The sequence below is a fragment of the Tasmannia lanceolata genome, unplaced genomic scaffold (genome assembly GCF_043159265.1).
Source record: "Tasmannia lanceolata isolate RefF3 unplaced genomic scaffold, GAP_Taslan_0.1 ptg000025l, whole genome shotgun sequence".
NCBI classification, from domain to species: Eukaryota; Viridiplantae; Streptophyta; class Magnoliopsida; order Canellales; family Winteraceae; genus Tasmannia; species Tasmannia lanceolata.
Genome location: NW_027518702.1, coordinates 9,041,414 through 9,062,555, shown reverse-complemented (window position 1 = coordinate 9,062,555; position 21,142 = coordinate 9,041,414). Strand labels below are relative to the sequence as shown.

At 41.1% G+C, this 21,142-nt stretch overlaps 1 protein-coding gene across 1 annotated transcript; it reads right to left on the bottom strand.

Moving 5' to 3' along the window:
* Positions 1-945: 945 nt before the first annotated feature.
* On the bottom strand, positions 946-21,082 carry LOC143857903 (Amidase family protein). The gene is made up of 11 exons (XM_077368437.1): positions 20,524-21,082; positions 13,606-13,729; positions 11,799-12,110; positions 11,139-11,318; positions 10,871-10,965; positions 10,684-10,759; positions 10,133-10,210; positions 9,929-10,022; positions 8,905-8,954; positions 3,662-3,775; positions 946-1,352 (listed from the first exon to the last, which is right to left on the bottom strand). Exons 1-11 carry the CDS (start codon positions 20,985-20,987, stop codon positions 1,260-1,262), a joined length of 1,680 nt encoding a protein of 559 aa, XP_077224552.1. The 5' UTR covers positions 20,988-21,082; the 3' UTR covers positions 946-1,259.
* Between the last annotated feature and the right edge of the window lie 60 nt (positions 21,083-21,142).

Below are 21,142 nucleotides of genomic sequence, written 5' to 3'. Positions count from 1 at the left end.
AGTTGGTAAGTTAACAAAAACTAAATAAAAGGTAGGTGATATATTTGCTCTTTTCTTCACCGAACATCTATGACTGCTCTTTTTACATTTCTAGGGGTGGCCTGAGGAAGAAAAGGGGGCATATAAAACCTCGATAGATTGGTGGGTGATCCTGACCCTCCAAGGCTCCAATCTGTAGAAGTTTATATGATGTGTTATTTCTCTACAGATCGAAGGGTTCAGATCATCCTATGAAGATGATTTTTGGGGCACTGCTTACCTACGTCTAAGCCCAACAAATGAAAGGATTTGGATTATCTAACCGTGTGGACCCTGCTGCATGTTTTTTAAAAATACTTGCGCCTACATGCGGACACAATAACTTTTGACCATGTACTGTACGGGAATTGATACCTACACTCCCATTTTTCAAGAATCAATCTTTTTTCCAAGGAAATTTTTTTATTGAAATTATTTTACATAAAAATAAAATTTTCAACCTTTTGTAAATTCATTTTTAATGGAAATATTTTTCAAAAATCTAAAATTTTCCTTGTCTTCAAGAACAACTGCAAGCCTTCTAGACCTATGAATTTTATTTTTTTCCATAGAAATTATTTTAAAGAATCAATCATTTGAAGTAGCCAGCAGAGAAACCCCCTAGATTAATGATTTGAATTGACATTAGGCAGCTGAAAGAATCAGTCATTTGATGAGGTGGGTCCCACAATCTCCACCCAAACACCAATGCATTGGTTAGGTCCCACCATTTTACACATGCATAGCATGGGCCAGGAATGCTAGTAGTTTACTAACTAGCCTAACCACATTCCTCAAATCCCAAAGTGCAATTTGGGTGTTCATCCAAACACACCATAGAAAACAAAGAATTATAATTTCAGATAAGAAAAAATGATTCCCCCATCTCAAAGAACAACAATTTCAGGTAAGAATGATTCCACCAGCTCAAAGAATTACAGTTTTAGGTAAGAATGATTCCACCAGCTCAAAGAATTACAGTTTTAGGTAAGAATGATTCCACCAGCTCAAAGAATCAATCATTTGAAGTAGCCAGTAGAGAAATAACCAGATTAATGATTTGAAGCGGCATTAGGAAGATCACATATAAATAGTTCTTTTTTTAATGGTACATATAAATAGTTCATATGTACTATAAACTATGAAAAAGCCTTTTGAGTTTAGATGGAATCAAAGCAGCCATTACCCTCTGCTGCTCACTGATTTTTTCCTGCTCCCTTCAGAAAATTTGTAAGCCAATGCTAGCAGGATCCATCACCTCCTAGTAATGGTGGGATGAAACTGCAACCTTGAAGAGTCTGCTCAAAGATGTGCCCAACTCTCAGCAATTTATCCTGCAAAAGAGGCAGAAATCTTCAGCAACATCTACCGTCTATTAGCATATATCTTTAGTATTGTGAAACATAGCGAGTAAAAATACAATTGGAAATAAATGTATGACCTTGAAGTAAAAGTTTTTGGTTGAAGAAAATAAAGGCCCTGTTTTGAAATTTGAGAATCGATTGGGACCAAAACTGATTATTGGACTCAAAAAATTAAACGTATTGCTTTGGACTTTGAGAACTGATAGTGGGTACAAAACCGATTATCGGACTCACAATCCGTTCTCAAAATCCAAAAGAAATAAGGCCTAAGATGTAGGAGACCACTGCACAATCAGATATGCCCCAATCTCAGCAATTTACCCAACAAAAGTTGAGAAAAATCTACAGCAACATCTACCATCTATCAGCAATTGTTTTATCAGTGTGAAACATTAAAAACACATTTGGAAACACATGCATTGACAGCCATGCTACTTTGAAGTACAAGTAGAACTGTAGAAGTTTTTGGTTCAAGGAAAAGGGAGACCACTGAAAAATCAGGCAACTAGAAAGCTCTGACAATGGGGCGATGCGGACCCATTTACATGACATCAGCTGTTCTGAGTGTGGGCCCTAAATAATTTCCTCACCCCTGCTCTCTCATTTTTCTCTTATTGTATCGAATTATGGCTTTTCTCTCCATCTCTGTCTCATTCTCACTAATATCATCCCTCTTCAATGTATCTTCTCAAATCCAGGACATAAAGCAGTGACTTTGGGTTTCCTAGTAGAAGATAAAGGCTTTTTTTTAATGAAGAATAAAGGCTTTTAAGTTTTGGTATCATGAAAACGGAATAGATTGGTAGCTCGCCACGGAATAGATTGGTAGCTCGCCAGACCAACAGAATTGATGAAACATCCCAATCTTCACCATATGTACATGACATATCTAGCGTGGTTGGAACCATTCAGGTGGTGGTGCCGCCATGCATGGGGACAACCCCCCAATAGTCAAATCTATCAGACAATACAAACTGTCCAATTGCTGCCTGTTTCATAAATATCAGCAGTATGCACACTTTGTTGAATGAAAAAGCTGAAAAATTGGCAAAACGGGTGGAAAAGAGGAAGTGGAGATGGTTAGCTTACATGTAGAAGGAGGTGGAGAGTTGTATATCTAGGGGTTTCTGATCTCGGGTTTCTGAATTTCTAAAGGGGCATGTCTCGTTCCCATGTAGACCGGTGCATTTTCTTTTGCAATAATTTTTGGCAATAAAAAAAATCATTACTTTTATATATAAAAAAAGTACACCGTTATATGAGAATTCCAAATGGCAGCAAAATGATTCCTTATCTATTGAAAGGGTTTTATGTTAATCATGCAAAGGCTGGAATGAGACTCTTGCCAAACAGGTCACATGTAAAAAGATTTCTGAAAACATGACTAAGCTCATGACTCACCAAGTAAGCTGATCACAGGTCAGTGAATCTCGTTGGCTAATTCCTCACAATCAATGTTTCAAAATGCGGACGCAGGTCATAATGTGGCTAAAGCCAATCCTAGCCGACTCGGTGTGACGCAGCTGAGTACTCAGTTGACGAGGCCAAATAATTGGTTAACGCACCTGAATACTTGGTTAACACGGTCGAGTATTCAGGAGAGTCAAAGGACTTTTGTTGGACTTTGTAGAGAAAAATGCAGACTTCGACAAAAATGCGGCGAAGGTAAAAAGGAGTCAACTCAGGCAAGTCAATGACCGGGGGAGTTTTGAAACTATTGTCACAATCATAAACAAAATGACAAATCAAGAAAAATCAAACAATAGAAATGGCCTACTTGATGAGACAACTTGGTGAATACACCAGACCAACATAGGTAGTACCAGGCCTAGAAGGCTTAAACAATGGGGAAGGTTTCCTTGTGATAATTCACAGTCAGTTTTCGCAATTTTTTGATATATCCAACTGGGTCAGAAAATAAAAGTACATTTTAGAGTTCCGCTTAATTTGCTGACATTTTTCTTCACTTTAAAGCAGTATTTTAATAAATTTTAAATTCCTATGAGATCTCACTTCCCATCCACCCAATAATCAATCAATACTTATCCGAAAAGGCACTAATTTTATCCCATCCCTTTCCCCCATCTTGCCATCCCTCAAAACATAACCCTAACCCACCTCTACAAATCACAATGTTTTCTGAAAAAAATCAGCTAGGTCAAGCTAGAAAATCAGCAGACCAATCTCCAAGTCAAGTTCTCATTTCAAAACACTGAACATGACATTACTCAGCTAAAACAAATAGCCAATTTAAATAAATAAGAATGGCAGTTAGATACCTCATCAAATGCTGCACCAATCATTTGAAGTCCAACGGGGAGACCTCTAGGTCCACCTTCAACAAATCCACATGGAACAACCAATGCAGGCAACCCAGCCAAGTTTACATTAACCTGTATCGAGAATAACATCATTTATGTTAACCTGAATATTAAAATGACAATTACTTCTAAGCAAGAAATGGATAATGAAAGAACAGTTTGAAAGAAAGTAAAACAATTAGCAAGCAAGTTGGGGGAAACTTGGGAACAACGAACACACCAATGGGAATGGATGCAGCACACTAGATGAAAATTAGTTTTTAAAGATTCAAGGATGGGAGCAAAATAAGGAACACCCAGAAGTTGGTGGATTCTACTACTAAGTTCTAGAACCAAAAGAGAATATGCTCGGATTAGGTTGAAGAGTTCTCTGGTCTCAAACTTTTCTTACTTGTTTCTTCTTTTTCTTCGGAAAGATGACGAGATTTTATTAAGAGGAAAACAAAAATCACAATAGGAGCAGAGATTGTCACGACACTGAAGCAGTCCTATGAGCCCCCTCCTTAACTAATATGTTAGCAACATTAATGGCCTGATGCAGCACAGTGAAGAGAAATTGAGGAAAGGGGAGAGAAATAGATGAAAGGGGATAGAATTAGAAGAATAGAGGAAGAAGAGACGAAAACAATCTGAAGAAGAGACGAATTTAGGGAGAAGTAGAAGAAGAAGAGAAGAATAGACGAATTTAGGGAGAGAAGAAGAAATCCGAAGAGAGAAGAAGAAAACCAGAATTAGAGTGAGAAGAATCTTTATTCAATATCAATCAAAGTTCCAAAATAAGCTGTAAAGAGGCCTATATATAGGCAAATAAACAATCTAAAAGATAGAAACCTACTAAAATAAGAATTCCTAAAAATAACATGGAAAATAAAATCCTAGAAACTAATAACATGGAAATAAAAATACTAGAAACTAAATTATGCAGAAATAAATCCTAATATCTGCATCATTCTCCCCCGCTTGAAAAGAACTCGCCCTCGAGTTCTAATCTGCTTCGATCAAATACGTAGACGACCCACTCAAGTAGCATGAGTCGCAATTCTCCGAACCCTGGAACGCTGGACAACACTCGTAATGACTGGGATAGTGGTATGGAACGCGAGCGTAGTAATACAGAAGAAATCATCCATGCAGAATCATAAAGACGCGAACCTTTTTTGAATATCAAATAAGCTGGGAAGATGGCAACGTACTCCTCCTGGATCGGCATGATAGCAGGAGGTAGTATCAAGCTATGACCATCCTCCAAAAGATCAACACCCGCTGGTATCTCATCAGGCTCAATGAAATCAACAACAAAACCATCTGCTAGAGCTGTATCGGGCTCAATGCTGTCGTCCAGTGTGCTAAAATCTTCTATCTGAATATCCACGACTGACTCAATACTGTTACCATGCTCCTTTGTGGCAACACAAATCTCGACAATCTGCTCAATCGGCTCAAAGATGGGGCAATCCTCAACAATATGCTTTCGAACATCCATCTCAAGTAATGGCTCAACAGTCAGGTCACTTGGCTCGGACTCAGGCAATGGATCAGCCTCACGTGGATCTGCCACAATATCTGCCTCAGAAGAATGAAGTTGGCTCGTTGGATGCTCGGCAATCGGTGCGGCAGAAATTCCGGAATCGTCATGCTCAATGATGTCGACTTCAGAAATCAACGGAGTCTCTGGCTCTGGATCGTCCATCTCAGATTCTAAATCTGAATCTGACGGAATCAAAGGCTCAACATCGATGATCTCATCAATACTAGCATCTGGTTCCACAATAATTTCATCAACAAGTGGTACGGGGGAAGTAGTGAAGTGGCTCGGCAAATCTGACGCACGCATGCGACGCTCGAAAGATCGGTTTTTGGCTGCAATTTCAGTGTCTCGTGCACGACGTGCTGCGGCTTGTTGTTCATGGCGAGCTGTTGCTTCTCGTCGAGCGGCTTCTTCACGCATCAATCTTTGGTCATACGCTGTTCGCTCACGTTTCAATCTCTGTTGATTTTGATAGTGGTATGTAAACTCATAACGAACATCCTCCCATCGACGAAATGGAGGCTTACAAAACTCACGTCGCTCGTTAACGAAGAAATTCCATTTCGACTTGGCTTCGCGGCACACTGTATTCGTGACTTTGCGAATTGTTATTTGATAATCATAACCACAGTACCTATGGTATGCATTAAGTGTCTGGATCCAATCTAAACATGCATTCTCAACATCTCCATAGGGATAGGTGCAGTCATCATAACCATAGAAATATAGAACCTGTGGTGCAGAAGAATATCGATGATCATATCTATCAAAATATGAACAATTGGTGGAGCCATAAAGATCAGTATCGAAAACTGAAATCAACCGTCTGATCTATCTGTCGTGTTAAAAGGAACACAATGCCTGTCTCGGATCTCAAAACGGACTGTCAGATGGCTCAGATCTGTGATCGGACCAAAACGGACGAACGGCCAAAGTTGTTCGTTTTTTTAGTGCTTGCACTCACTGTTGACTGCTGAAAGTAGACTGGATATATTCTAAAAGTTGACACGAACAACTTTCGTATTGATGACAAAATCCAATTTTGAACGGTAACGGCTCAAGTGAGGAGAGAAAAACTAGAGAGAGAAAGTGGGGAGAGTAAGAGAGAAAAGTAAAGAGTTTCTTTTTCTCTTTTTTTTTTTTTTTTTTTGGTGTCTAAAGGTAAAATAGGGGGGTGATATTGGTTTTTGTAAACAAAAAGGGGTGTCAAAGGGGAAGAAGGAGAATAGTAAAAGTTTTTTTCCTCAAGTGAAGCAACAGATTTCACAGAACAGAGAATCTGTTCGAAACTAATTACTATAAAGGGGGTTGTCCTAGGGAAAAAGGGGTTAGGTTATAGTTACTTTGTAAAAGAAAATCAGATAGGGGTTGCCCAAGGGTAGAATGGGGGGAATGTATTAGTGGCCTTCTTTAGTAATGCAAAGAAGGGAACCGGTAACTTTGTTTACCAAGTTACTGTATAGCTTTTTGCTTTTTGAAAAGTCAAGTTACTGCACGGTAACATAACTTTGTTAAGTTATTGTAGCAAAAATTGTCAACAGCGTCCTTTCCAAGTGCAACACGGAAGCAGCTTATATTTTTGTTTATCATAAACTTTGTTACCTTCTACTGCAGGTCACTGGGTAAGTATGAAATAAGTGAAGAAATGGTTTACCTATTAAGCTGGTAAAAAAAGGGGTAACCTGCTACCTTTAGATAACTTTAAAATAGAAAGCGTAACAGGGAAGGTAACATGACGCCTCTCATGCTTGCCACATGTCTCCCCTTGCCCAATAAAGGTAACGTGCAAGTTGATGTATTTGGAAAACCCAAAATGGAAGTTGCCTTGCTTACCACGATTCTGCCTTTTCACATAAAGCCACGATTTTATCTCGACACAGCAACTTTCCAAAATCCCAAAACTTCTTCAACAACAATGGCGGAGAAGATTTCGCGGATGGTTTCTTGCGGCACATGAGACTCTTAATGCTACGATAGAGGCAGATTCAACATCTAAAAATTTCTGCAGCAGAGAGGGAATTGGGTAGGGAAAAGGATTGTTGGTTGAGGGTATTTCTTAGGTTTAATGGGCTAACAGGTGGACAAATCTGGGTTCTTGGGTGTAGAAAATAGTGAACTGGAAGTGTATGAAGAAGAGCCTAAAAACCTGGAGAAAGGTCTGGATGGAGGTGCTTGTTATATGCTTGGCTGGTTGGTGGGAGTCTTCTACAGGTTTTGTGGGGCAGGTAAAGGCTGAAAATTAAAAGGGTTTTTGGTGGTAGTGGTAACACGATAAGTAGGAGGTTTTATGGGTAGATTTGGGACAGCAGTGGGTTCGGAAATTTTTTTTAAAGGGTATTCTAGGGCAAAATTTAGGGCTTGGGATCAAAAGGCTTTTGGTTGAAATAAGGCTGTGATATGAGGTGTATGAGGGCTGAAAGTTTCCGTAAATTCAAAGATCTAGGTCGGCTAAGAATGAAGTTGGGACCGAGAGGAAGGAGCCTCACTAAAGCCTTGGATCTTTAGCTCTGATACCAAATTGATGCAGCACCGTGAAAAGAAATTGAGGAAAGGGGAGAGAAATAGATGAAAGGGGATAGAATTAGAAGAATAGAGGAAGAAGAGACGAAAACAATCTGAAGAAGAGACGAATTTAGGGAGAAGTAGAAGAAGAAGAGAAGAATAGACGAATTTAGGGAGAGAAGAAGAAATCAGAAGAGGGAAGAAGAAAACCAGAATTAGAGGGAGAAGAATCTTTATTCAATATCAATCAAAGTTCCAAAATAAGCTATAAAGAGGCCTATATATAGGCAAATAAACAACCTAAAAGATAGAAACCTATAAAATAAGAATTCCTAAAAATAAAATGGAAAATAAAATCCTAGAAACTAATAACATGGAAATAAAAATACTAGAAACTAAATAATGTGGAAATAAATCCTAATATCTGCATCATGGCCCCTTTAAAGACATGGAAAAAAGTAAAGATACATTCAAACCCCTATTATCTAGAATTTTGTAAACCCAAAACACCAATCTCCACGGACCAAGCACTCACAAAGCACCTATGATATCGCATTTGTGCAGTCACGTTCCACCCATAGCTCATCACTCATCTCATTCACAAAAATCAGGACCCCAGTTGGTAGTGCGCGAGCCTCAGCTTCATTGAAATCATCACTTCCAATAGGTATGATTGAAAACAATTAAGACAGTGCAGGCTTCAGCATTACTCATAGACCAAATGAAGAATAAAATAAACCAATTGGTAGCCAAGTATGAGAAAAAGAGGAGGGGGGGCAAGAAACTCGTCACCTTAGCTCGCCGGTCCTTTTGTGTTGTTTCTCTCTCTCAGTGATGCGATATAATTAGACACAGCGGCAGAATTTTTGAAATGCGTTGTATCACATAAAATTAAGGACCAGGTACATTTTCATGCGATATTAAGTGGTTATGAACATATGACACAGCATTATAAACAAGGAACGCTGTGACTGTGAATAACTTTACAAAGTCAAAATAAATGTAGCAAACACTAAGTCCACATTAAAGATCTCTGCATTAAGTGTTCATGAATTTTCACGAGTCATTAGCTGATATACATGCACCATCATATACTTCTTTCAAAGGATAAATTCCAATAAACTAAATAACTATAATTTATTAATGATTATAGCATCCAAGAGAGGCTTACAGTCATGATGTCGCCTGCATACATTGCCAAAGGATCATTTGTCTTCTCACCTGCAATGTGTAAACAGCATCAAATGATTTTTGTGAAATAACAACGAAATAAAGGGTCTTTTTTTGTAGGCGTAATCCGCGATCACAACAGCAACATCATCATGTCTTATTCTGGGCCGGCCGGTGTATGCGACGCTAATGAAGCCGAGGCAACGGCTTTACTCTTTGGTTTAAGATGGTACAAAAAACACAATTTGGGTCCATTGATTGTGGAAGGAGATTCTGCCAATACTATTGCATGGGATGCGAATCGGAGTTGTGGGCCTTGGCGACTCGCCACCAAGATAGATGAGATTAGGGATCTGGTTTGTATCATCCGTCCACAATTAACCCACATGTGGAGGTCTGCGAACTCTATGGCGGACGGCTTGGCAAAGGCTGGCGTGGATCGTAATGTTACTCTCATTGGGGACGCTGTTCTTTTGGGGGAAAATGTGTGAAGTAAATTGTAATTGATAATATGTTCACATTCAAAGAGCCTCCCTCCACAATAGTGCTATCCATGCTATCTCTCTCAAGCCTCCTTGGAGATTTTCTTCTATTTTTGATGAAAAATATGATTTAATTGCGGGCTCATCTATTGTTTTCAATCATGTTCGGCGATCTGCTAATGGGGAGGCGGACTCCTTGGCTAGGAGTGGAGTTAGGAGGTTGGAGTTGGAGTGGTTGACTTCCTCCCTCCCTGAGTTTTGTATTTTTTTATTATTGTTGTTTTGTTTTCTTGTGATTTTGGTTGAGGTCCACCTCGGCCCTCTTCCTTTTTAAATAATTCATCTTGCCATTTCGAAAAAAAAAATTGATAACATGTTCTGTTAGGTGGTCTAGCCTTATTCGACCTCTGGGGACATCTTGTCCCCTGTATTCGCTGTTTTACTGATTAAATAAAATTTGTGTAACCTTCTCAAAAAAAAAAAAAAAAAACCAAAGGAAAAAAAAGAGTTTGTACTATATAATATATGATAGAAGGGGCATACCTATCTTATATGCAGCCGACGGTGCTACAGGTGAAATGAGGATGTCATATTCATCAAATGCTGCCTTGAAGCTTTTCTGAACCAAGGTCCTCACCTAGAAAACTATTACAATCATAAGCTCTTTCTTAAATACTGCAAGAAATCACATAAAAATCACTTCTAAATACCACAAAAGCTATGGAATATCACTATCCTAGCTTGTACCTGCTGAGCACGCTTGTAATATGCATCATAATATCCAGCAGAAAGAGCATATGTTCCCATTAAAATTCTCATTTTCACCTGAAAATAATGGGCTAGTCATTAGTTTGGGTATCACCAACCCACTTGCATTCTATTTTCAACTTTTGATTCAAACCAACATAAACATCAACACTGTGGCTGGCCGATCTCCATCAGTGGCATCCTGAGATAGCATGCTTGCCAAGGGAAATGTTATCAGCACTACTGTATTTTGATGATCGCACTCCTCACTTTATTAAACATACGGTATGTCCCGCACCATAGGATGATCCAAACCGTCCATTAGATGCGCCACAGCCTAAATAGGTTGTGCCCCAAAAATCATTTCCATTGGGGCACAACCTATTTAGGCTGTGACGCATCTAATGGACGGTTTGGATCATCCTATGGTGCGGGACATACCGTACGTTTAATAAAGTGAGGAGTGCGATCATCAAAATACAGTAGTGCGGATAACATTTCCCTAAATATATTAGTTGATATAGAGAGAAGACATTCAAGTGGCTCTACACCTCAGGACCAAACCCGTTAGCTCGAGAATCTCCATAAAGAGAACTTAGTTCATCAGAGGTAACTTGGCTCCCATACCTGAGATATATAATTATATAAATAATTATGAAGGATTAAATCATAACATAGTGAAAGAATCATTGCGAACCATGTACTAAAAAATGTGAATAATCTGTAAAAAAAAATCACCTTACACCATCATATCGTGATAAATTTGAAGATGATTCAGATGACGCCAAAACATAGTAGGCTGGTAACCCAAGAGAAAAGGAAGGCAGTGATGCCTGCAACTCATCGAAGAAATGTACAACATCTATCATCATGAAATAGTTTGGAAAGATCTAGATATGTAATGCCATAGGAGAAGACAAAGAGAGAGAGAAAAATTTGTTTGTTTGAGCCTGGACATATATTGTAGGCAGATGGAGAGAAAGTGATTAAATAGAGAGAAGAACACCTCTGTCACTACGGATCCTAATTCTTCCAAATGCAAAGCAGCAGCTCGAATTGAGGATATCACTCCTATGTCAACACCATCTCCAAGAGTTTCAAGAATCAATCCAACCCTTAAGCCCTTCAAAGGTTTAGAGTTCAAAAATTCTGAAGAAACAAGCTGAGATGCATAGTCAGGAACCTCCTGAAAAGTTTTAAAAAAAAAAAAATCTGTCAAAGTAGTCCTCCCAACAGAAATGAAAAGTCGAAAAGTTTGTATGTTTTTGAAAGGTAAAAAAAAAGTCGAAAATTTTGTATGATATTTGACAAATATTAAAGATAGGGTGTTTTACAAATAATATTGTTTTAAAGTATATACTATAATTGAAGCGTATCAACAAATACAGCCATACCATTCAAAAAAAAAAATCAACAAATACAGCCATATCAAATTTGCAAAAGAAAAAAATGGATGAATGAAGGTTTTCTCCTTCAAGCCATGTCTGTGTGCCCATATGTATCCAACGAACATGAGTGCCCAACATAAAAATTATCTAGTAAATGGCACATCCTTCTTACATGCAATCTAAACAAGAGAGATAAATAGGTATATCATAAACATTATAAACATGTATATCATATACAATTATAAAGTTGTTAAAGAATTAGAGCTTGTAAATCTTACGTGCTTACTACTTGTAGAATCCAGTCTATCATGACCAGAAATTGCAGAAAGAAGGATAGCGGCATCAGTGACTGATGAGCCAAAACATCCAATGACATCCAATGACGACGCATATGCCATGAGACCAAATCTAGACACACGGCCATAGGTTGGTTTCATACCAACAACACCACAAAAAGATGCTGGCTGCCTGACGCTGCCGCCAGTGTCACTTCCCAAAGAGACTACACATTGCCTTGCAGAAACCGCTGCAGCAGAACCTCCCGATGACCCTCCAGGTACCCGAGATAAGTCCCAAGGATTTGCAGTCACCTACAGAAAAGCAGATGCATAAGTAATGGTGAACATCTCTAGTTACAACTGAAAAGGTTTAAAACTTGAAACTCGAATCAGACTCAATGGAGGTTAAAGTCACGGTCACTTGAAACATTTTTATATTGTAATTTTTCCTAACTAAATTTCATATTATTTCCACTTTAGGCCCTGTCTGTTTTTTATTTTGAGAACCTATTGTGAGTTCTAAACTGATTATTGGACTCAAATTTACGTCTGATTTTGAGTCTAATAATCAGTTTTGGACTCACAATCGGTTTTCAAAATCCAAAACAAACAGGGCCTTAACTAGGGGTGTCAACGGATCCACCTATGTCTTAGTCACGATCAATTCAAATCCCTTATCCCACTGGCTCGCTCCCTCTTTTTCCAAGAATTCATGAGTGTGCATCATTGTCTGCTGAAAGCCGGAGGGGATCAAATTCAGAGTGTTCTACAGATCCTACTTCTCGCGTCTCGTTCACAATCCATTACAAATCAGATCATCCATCGGAGTGTCCTAGTAGGTCCTACTTAAATTGTACACAGTTAAAATTCTCAGAAGGGGGTGAGGGCAAGTGCGAGCCGAAACGAACGATGACGCACCGGTTAGGGACTTAGGGTCAATGATTATAGAAGGAAGGGAAGAGGGTGACTCGAGACATGAGAGATGAATGAAAAAATACTGAAAGTAGGAATCATTCGAAAAAATGCATATAGCTTATTTTTACCAAAATACACCTGAAATAATACTTATAGTTATAAAGAAATAAAGGGTATTTTTTGTAAAATACTGTAATAATGTAAAATACTATAATATAAATTCGGATTTAGGACTGTCCTATGGGCTTTTGTTAGTTGTATGGATCCAATCGAAAATAATTTTGGATCCTATGATAGGTATCCTAAATGTGTCCATGGATCCTCACAATATGTCTACATCCTATCCGTTTAAGTTCAGATTCAGATGGCCCATCGGACCGTCTGGGCCCATTGACATCCCTACCCTTAACTAGGCCACTCCCCAAAATGAATATATAAATAAATAAACAAATATCTAAAAAGGACAAAAATGAGAACTGAGAAGCATATCATGAAAGTATGAAATTATTTCTTCCTTCCTCCAAAAAACAAATTTGAAAAGATATCCCACTCATCAATCCCAGTTTCATCTTCATTTTTCCTCCATATACTTCTTAACTCTATGTATCTCGAATTTTCTTTTTCTACCAATTCCAAGGAAAAAAACAGCTACATACACTCAAAACAGTAACCCAATAAATAGGAAAAGAAAATGGGAAATGACATCAGCACAACCATGTTTTAATAATTGCAAAAACTCAGCTTGTCTTTTCTTTTTCTAATTGGCATGTGAGATTTTTCTGGGAATTTTAACAACCTCTGTCAGCTCTTTAAATAATAAAAGACAAGATGAGTTAGTGCGATTATCAAAACATGGTGGCGCTGATATCATTTCCCAAAGAAAAATCCTAACCTGAAATCCAGAACACTCAGTGCTACTCCCCATCCCAAACTCATCCAAATTCGTCTTCCCAACAAGAATCGCTCCGCATTCACGCAATCTCTTCACCGCTGTCGCATCAAATGCCGGCCTATACCTGTTGAAGTATAAATGATTAAATAACCCCAACTATAATGGCTTAATCTCTCGGAGTAATTGTTTGTTTCACATAGTATCAAAGAGGTTGATTCGAGGCAACTGGACATCCTCACGGTTCAATTCGAGAGGAACCATTACTTTCCTAGACAGACTTTCCTTTGTTGTTGTAAAATTCTCTTCTTCTCCCATTTTCATTAGAATACACTTCTTAAATACAAGCATAAAGGTAGTGCCACATCACTACCCCATTAACCCAATTCCATAATACATAAGCAATAACTAACACTCATAAGGCCATAACCCTAAAACACTCACCCACCATAGCTACATAATAACTACATTAAAAGTTTAAACCCATGGTTTCAAATTTCAGTTTCGGAATGCGTTTCAGTCCTCACCAAAACCGAAATTTCGGTCGAAATCCGACGAAATCAATTAAAATAATATTTTATCTCATACAAAACCGAAATTTCGTGAAAAATATTAAACAATGAACAAAATTGAAATTTCAGTCGAAATTTTGTAACATTTCAGGTATACCCAATTTTGCAGCAAAAAGTTTGGTATGTCAAGGGATCAGGATTATTGTATGCATCATCTAATAGTATGAATGACTGCCTATATCTGTTCAAAATTTCAGATTTCGGTCAAAATTTAAAACCATGATTCCAACCAAGGTTTTGAATTTCGGTTTCGGTCGTCACCGAAACTGAAATTTCAGCCGAAATCCAGAAGTTTCTGCCGAAGTTTGGTAGAAGGGCTCGAAATGTCGGTGTTTTGGGCAGAAATTTCAGTAATTTCAGCTGAAATTCTGTAAAGAATTAAAGAATTAATTTTTTATTGGTAAATTTTGGCAATTTCGGTTTCGGAAAGTTTCGGTTTCGGTTCTGACCGAAATCCAAAATTTCAAAATTTCGGCTGAAATTTAAAACCTTGATTACAACTGTTAGAAGGTGTATTGCATAGCCTAAGGGCATTGTGGTCTTTGTATGTTCTCTTTATATATAAATACTAAAGTAAGGAAGAGTAAACCCTAACTTCTTCCTTTTCTCTCTAATCTCTTCTCCTCTCAATATGGTATCAGAGCCCTAGGGGTTTTTGTGCCCTAGGGACCATTGGAGAAGCTCCCCTTCTCCTTCTTCTCTCCTCCCTCCGTCCATCACGGTCCTCATTTTTCTCCTTCTTCTCGCCCACCCTTCCCACTCGCCCCAGCTAACTTTTTTTTTTTTTTCCGCCCCTGCTCCTCCTCCCTCGTTCTCTCTCTCTTCCACCTCAATCTCTTCCTCTTTCTTCCCATTTTCACCCTTCCCTTCCTTTCCCTCATTAAAACCCTCATTTTTCCCTACTAATCCCATTTCCTATCCCTCATGAAACCTTAAATCCCTTACCCTCCCACCCTAAGTTCTAACCCTCTTTCTCTCTATGGTCTAAATTTCTTCCGCCCCTCTTTTCTTCTTCGCTCCGCGACTCCAACCTTTCACCTTCTCCATTTATGCCCTAGAGGCCCTATTATGTCTTTTTTCTCTCCTCTCCTTCGTCGGAGTCCCGTCACATTCTCTCACCACACATAGTGGTCTCTTTTTGCCCTAGAGGCCTTCTCATTTCTCTTGTCCCTTACTTTGACGTCGTGTGTTGTCTATTTTGCCTTCGTTCCTTCTATGGATCCTTCTATTGTAGACAATCCCTCTCTCGGGCAAACCTCTTCTTCTTCTACCCCTACTTCCCCTTCATCGGGTGATGCCTCCTTCCTCCCGATGACCATGGTCAAGCTTGATGGTTCCAATTACATGAATTGGAAAGTGGCGGTGGAAGTTTATCTCATTGCCAAAAAGAATATCTACACCATACGTCGTGACCCTCCTACGGCTTTGGATCCCACTTATGAGCAGTGGGAAACGGATGATGCTCATATCCGTAGTTTACTCTGGCAGAGTATGATCCCACAGATTTCAGGGACTATGATGCAGCTTCTGACTGCAAAGAGGATTTGGGATCATACTGCGGTTATGTTTTCAGGCGTTGGTAACCTCTCCCGTATTAGTGCCACATATTCTGAGTGGATGCATCTTCGGCGTGGTGACACCCCTCTTTCTACATACTATGGTCAGTTCGTCTCTCACTGTCAGCAGCTTGACGTTTTTCTGCCCTTGACGACAGACTTAGCTTTCGCCGCTCGGCAGCGGGATCAGCTTTGAGTTGTTCAGTTTCTCGAGACCTTGGGCCCCGAGTTTATGTTTTTTCGCCAGCAGATTTATGGTTCTGGCACTATGCCTTCCCTCGAGGAGGTCTATCAGCGGGCACAACAGTGTCTAGGTGGAGCGGCCGTGGTGGTGGGATGTTTGGCCGAGGCCGTGGCCGTGACTCTAGCCGTGGCGGACGGACCATGGGTACGGATTTCTCTAGTGGCAGGGGATATGGTGGCCGACCTCGTCCATATTGTACACATTACCGGCGCGAGGGCCACCGTGATGAGACATGTTATGTGCTACATCCTGAGCGTCGTCCCCTGCCGCCATCTCAGTTCGGGCGATCAGCGCACCTTTCTACTCTGGACGACTCTGATCCTCGAGCATCTTCCTCCAGCTCCAGCCCAGCTGTACCGTCTTTCACTCAGGCCGACTATGATGAGCTCCAGCGCCTACGCTTGGCCGCCCATCCTCCCAGTGCTGGCTTTGCACAGCCAGGTAGCACTCCTGCCTCTCTTCTCAGTAGCTCGTGCTCCTGGATCATTGATTCGGGAGCCTCGACCCATGTGACAGGTACTCTATCATCACTCAGGTCTTTTCACCCTCTTTCCTCTCAGTCTATGACCCTCGCTGATGGCCGTACTACGCCCATTTCTGGTACAGGGAGTACCTCTCCCTACCCTGGTCTTACCCTCTCCTCTGTGCTTTGTGTTCCCCAGTCTCCCTTTAACTTACTTTCAGTCAGTCAGCTCACTAAATATCTTAACTGCTATGTCTCATTTTATCCATCTTATTGCTTATTACAGGATCTTGCGACTGGGAGGACGATTGGTAAAGGACGTGAGGTAGATGGGTTGTATCGGCTGGATGGAGGTCCCCCCCTCCCCCCCCCCCCCCCCCCGTACCATTTTACACAGTTATGTCGACGCCTACCAGTGGCACTGCCGCCTTGGTCATCCATGCATTGAGCGCTTACGGCGCACCTCTATAGTTTTTGTTCCTATTCAGTCTTTTCAGTGCGAGGCCTGTGAACTTGGAAAACACCACCGTGTGTCTTTTCCCTCTAGGCTTGTTAGTCGGGCCTCGCACCCTTTTGCTTTAGTGCACTCTGATGTATGGGGTCCCCTGAGAACTCCTTCTATTTTTGGATATAGATATTTTGTTGTTTTCATTGATGACTATTCTCGCATGACTTGGCTGTAATTGCTTCACGATCGTTCTGAGGTTTTCTCTGTTTTTCGTACTTTTCATTCTGAGGTTACAAATCAGTTTGATTGTACCCTCAAATGCTTGCGCACATATAATGCTAGAGAATATTTCTCCACTACCTATGGGTTCCAGGATTTTCTTTCCAGTCGGGGTATTCTCCACCAGTCTTCCTGTGCTCACACCTCTCAGCAGAATGGTGTGGCTGAAAGGAAGATGCGCTCTTTACTTGATGGGGCTCGTTCTCTTCTTATTCAGATGCGAGTTCCCAAGAGCTATTGGGGTGATGCTGTTCTTCCTGCATGCCACCTTGCCAACCGGCTTCCATCCTCGGTTCTTGGTGGCTCTTCCCCCTTTGATGTGTTATACCCTGGTCATAACCCCTTTCCTATCACCCCTAGGGTCTTTGGGTGTGTGTGTTTTGTTCACCACCTTGGTCCTGGCTAAGGGTGTCAATTTTAGCTCGGGCTAGGAGGCTCGCTCGAGCTCGGCTCGAATCCTTAACGAGCCGAGCCGAGCCCAAGTTAGGCCAGGCTCGGCTCGGCTCGTTAAAGCTCGTCAAGTCAACATCATCTGCAAAAATAAAAACAACGTACTGAGGGTAGGTATGTCATGTCAACATCATCCGCAAATCAAACGGTTTGAAATTAATTTTGTCCCGTAATTGTCATAACTTTTAACATTTTTTGGTATTTTTTTCTTAATTGTCATAAAATACTAGCTTTTCTTGGTAATTTTTCATTTTAAACTTTATAAATCAGCTATTTTACTTTTTCTCTGTCATGATTACTTTTTTTTCTCTACTTTTGCTACCGACCTTTGCTTGTGCTACCAACCTGTGCCATGTGCGAAACTCGATAAACCCAAGCTCGATAAAGCTCGCGAGCCTGGCCGAGCCGAGCCGAGCCCGAGCCTAGCCTTTGAGCTTAACCAGCCGAGCCGAGCCTAGCCAAGCTCGGCTCGGCTCGTTTACACCCCTAGTCCTGGCTTTGATAAGCTGGACCCTCGGGCTGAACGATGCATCTTTCTTGGGTACTCCCGTACCCAGAAAGGTTATCACTGTTACAGTCCTCGTCTGCGTCGGTCCTTTGTGTCTGCCGATGTCACATTCTTCGAGTCTAAGTCCTACTTTGTATCTTCTCATGAGATTCCTTCCACAGGTCCTGACTCGGACCTTTCTCTTCCCCTCCCCACCCTTCAGGCTCCTCTCCTCTCCCCTCCTGTATTAGTTCCTGAGACTATTCCTGTTTGTGATCCCTCCTCTTCACTACAGGCTCCTGAGGCTACTGAGGCTCCTCCTCCCGCTCCTCCGCAGACATATCCTCGTCGGCCGAGATCTACAGCTCATCCTCGTCGACCGAGATCTACAACTCATCCTCCTCCGCCTGCGCCATCGTTCTTGCAGCCGGAGATCACACCCCCCACATCTCAGGTACCTATCTCTCCTACTCCTACTTCAGATTCTCCCATTGCTTCTCGTACTCGTTCTCACAGTACTGCTCACCCGATTTCCTCTGTTATTTCATATGATTCTCTCACCCCCGATGTTTCGGAGTTTTGTTTCCTCTTTGTCCTCTGTTTCTTTGCCACAGTCTTTACCAGCTGCACTTGATCATTCGGGATGGCGTGCGGCCATGGATCTTGAGATGGAGGCCCTCCAGGCCAATAAGACCTGGGAGTTAGTTCATCTTCCTCCTGGGGCTCGACCAGTTGGTTGTCGCTGGGTTTATGCCGTCAAACACTTACTTGACGGTACTATTGAGCGCCTTAAGGCGCGGTTGGTGGCAAAAGGCTATACTCAGACCTTTGGTGTTGATTATTTAGAGACTTTTTCGCCGGTCACTAAGATTCCGTCTGTTCGTGTTCTTCTATCTCTTGCAGTTACACATGACTGGCCTCTGCATCAGTTAGATGTCAAGAATGCATTTTTACATGGTGAGCTTACTGAGGAGGTGTATATGGAGCAACCTCCTGGGTATGTTGCTCAGGGGGCGATGTCCTCCTCAGTATGTCGGTTGCGAAAGTCTATATACGGTCTCAAGCAGTCTCCTAGAGCCTGGTTTGGACGATACAGTGATGCTATCATGCACTATGGCATGAAGCAATGTGCAGTTGATCACTCCGTCTTCAGTTCTCATTCAACTACTGGTTGTGTGCTATTGATAGTATATGTCGATGACATCATCATTACAGGCAGTGATTCAGAGGGGATACGTAGGTTGAAAACCTTCCTGCAGAACGAGTTTTCAACCAAAGATTTGGGTCGTCTCAGATACTTTCTTGGCATTGAGGTTGCATATTCTACTAGAGGTCTCTCTCTCTCACAGAGGAAATATGTACTAGATCTTCTTGAGGAGACAGGTCACCTTGGAGTGAAACCTGCATCTGCTCCCATGGACCCAAATGGGAAACTTCTTCCAGAAGAAGGAGATTTATTAGATGACCCTGGCAGATATAGGAGGCTGGTGGGTAAGCTCATATATCTTACAGTCACTCGTCCAGATATATCATTTGTTGTTGGCTCAGTCAGCCAACATATGAGCTCACCCCGTACTTCTCACTGGGCAGGAGTGATTCAGATTCTTCGCTACTTGAAAGAAGCACCAGGGAAAGGACTCGCATTCAAGAAGCATGGTCATACCCGGATAGAAGGCTTCTTTGATGCAAACTGGGCAGGATCTCCAGCAGATGGGAGATCTACCACTGGATATTGCACCTTTGTTGGTGGCAATCTAGTGTCGTGGAAAAGTAAGAAGCAGGACATAGTCTCCAAGTCGAGTGCCAAATCAAAGTATCGTGCTATGTCTCATACCAGCGGGGAGCTTATTCGGTTACGTTCTCTCCTTTCAGAGATTGGTTTCTCTTCATCTGCTCCAGCTCAGCTGTATTGTGACAATCAAGCTGCAATTCATATAGCTATCAATCCGGTCTTTCATGAGAGAACCAAGCATATAGAGGTTGATTGCCACTTCATTCGCCAAAGGATACAAAGAGGCGAGATTCATGTTTCTTTCACGAGATCTGCTGATCAGTTAGTAGATGTGTTCACAGAGCCTTTAAGCTATACAAAATTGAGTGACATATGTAACAAGCTTGGAATGTACAATATATACATTCCAGCTTGAGGGGGAGTGTTAGAAGGTGTATTGCATAGCCTAAGGGCATAGTGGTCTTTGTATGTTCTCTTTATATATAAATACTAAAGTAAGGGGGAGTAAACCCTAACTTCTTCCTTTTCTCTCTAATCTCTTCTCCTCTCAACAACAACTACCAATAAACATAATAATAATATGCACATATCAGAGTGTTGAAGTATAAATAATTAAAAAAAAACACACACACACAAACTCTAACAGTTTAAGCATTTGGACTTTTGGAGTAATTGGTTGTTTCACAATACCCATCAAGAATCCTTGACCCGCCTGTGGAGGGCATATCAGCAGTACAAATATTATCTTTCACACCAACCAAAACCCCCGCCAATTTCCCCAATTCTTCATTCTTCTCAATCTTCCTATCAAGATCTTCTGCCTCTCTTATCACATCCTCCTCTGGCACGTGGAGGAAGCTCCGAATCTGCTGTTCCGTCTGCCGGAGCCGGTTTAAATATTCTCCGGCGATTTCGACTGCCGTTTTCCGGCGAGATAGGAGAGATTCTCTGATGGTTAGGATTTCGGAGGAGGGAGAGGAGATAGATGTTAGGGTTAGGGTTTGAGGCGATGAGACCAAATGAGAGGCGGGAGAAACCCTAGAGTGGTGGAAATTGCAGGAATTTGAAGGGAAATGGGGGGGATTTGGAAGGAAATTGACGTGGAAGCGATAGTGAGTGAGGAGAAGACGAGGATTTTGGATTGGAGATGGCATTTTTTAGGGATTTAAGGGGGGTTTGTATTCTTCCACTGGTTTATAATCCGAGAGAAGGGTTTTTGAGTTTTGACGGAGGATAAAGGGGATGATTTTTTCGCCCTCTAGGATAATGCGCCCCACTGTAAACGTGAATTGTGGGCAGACTTTAACGC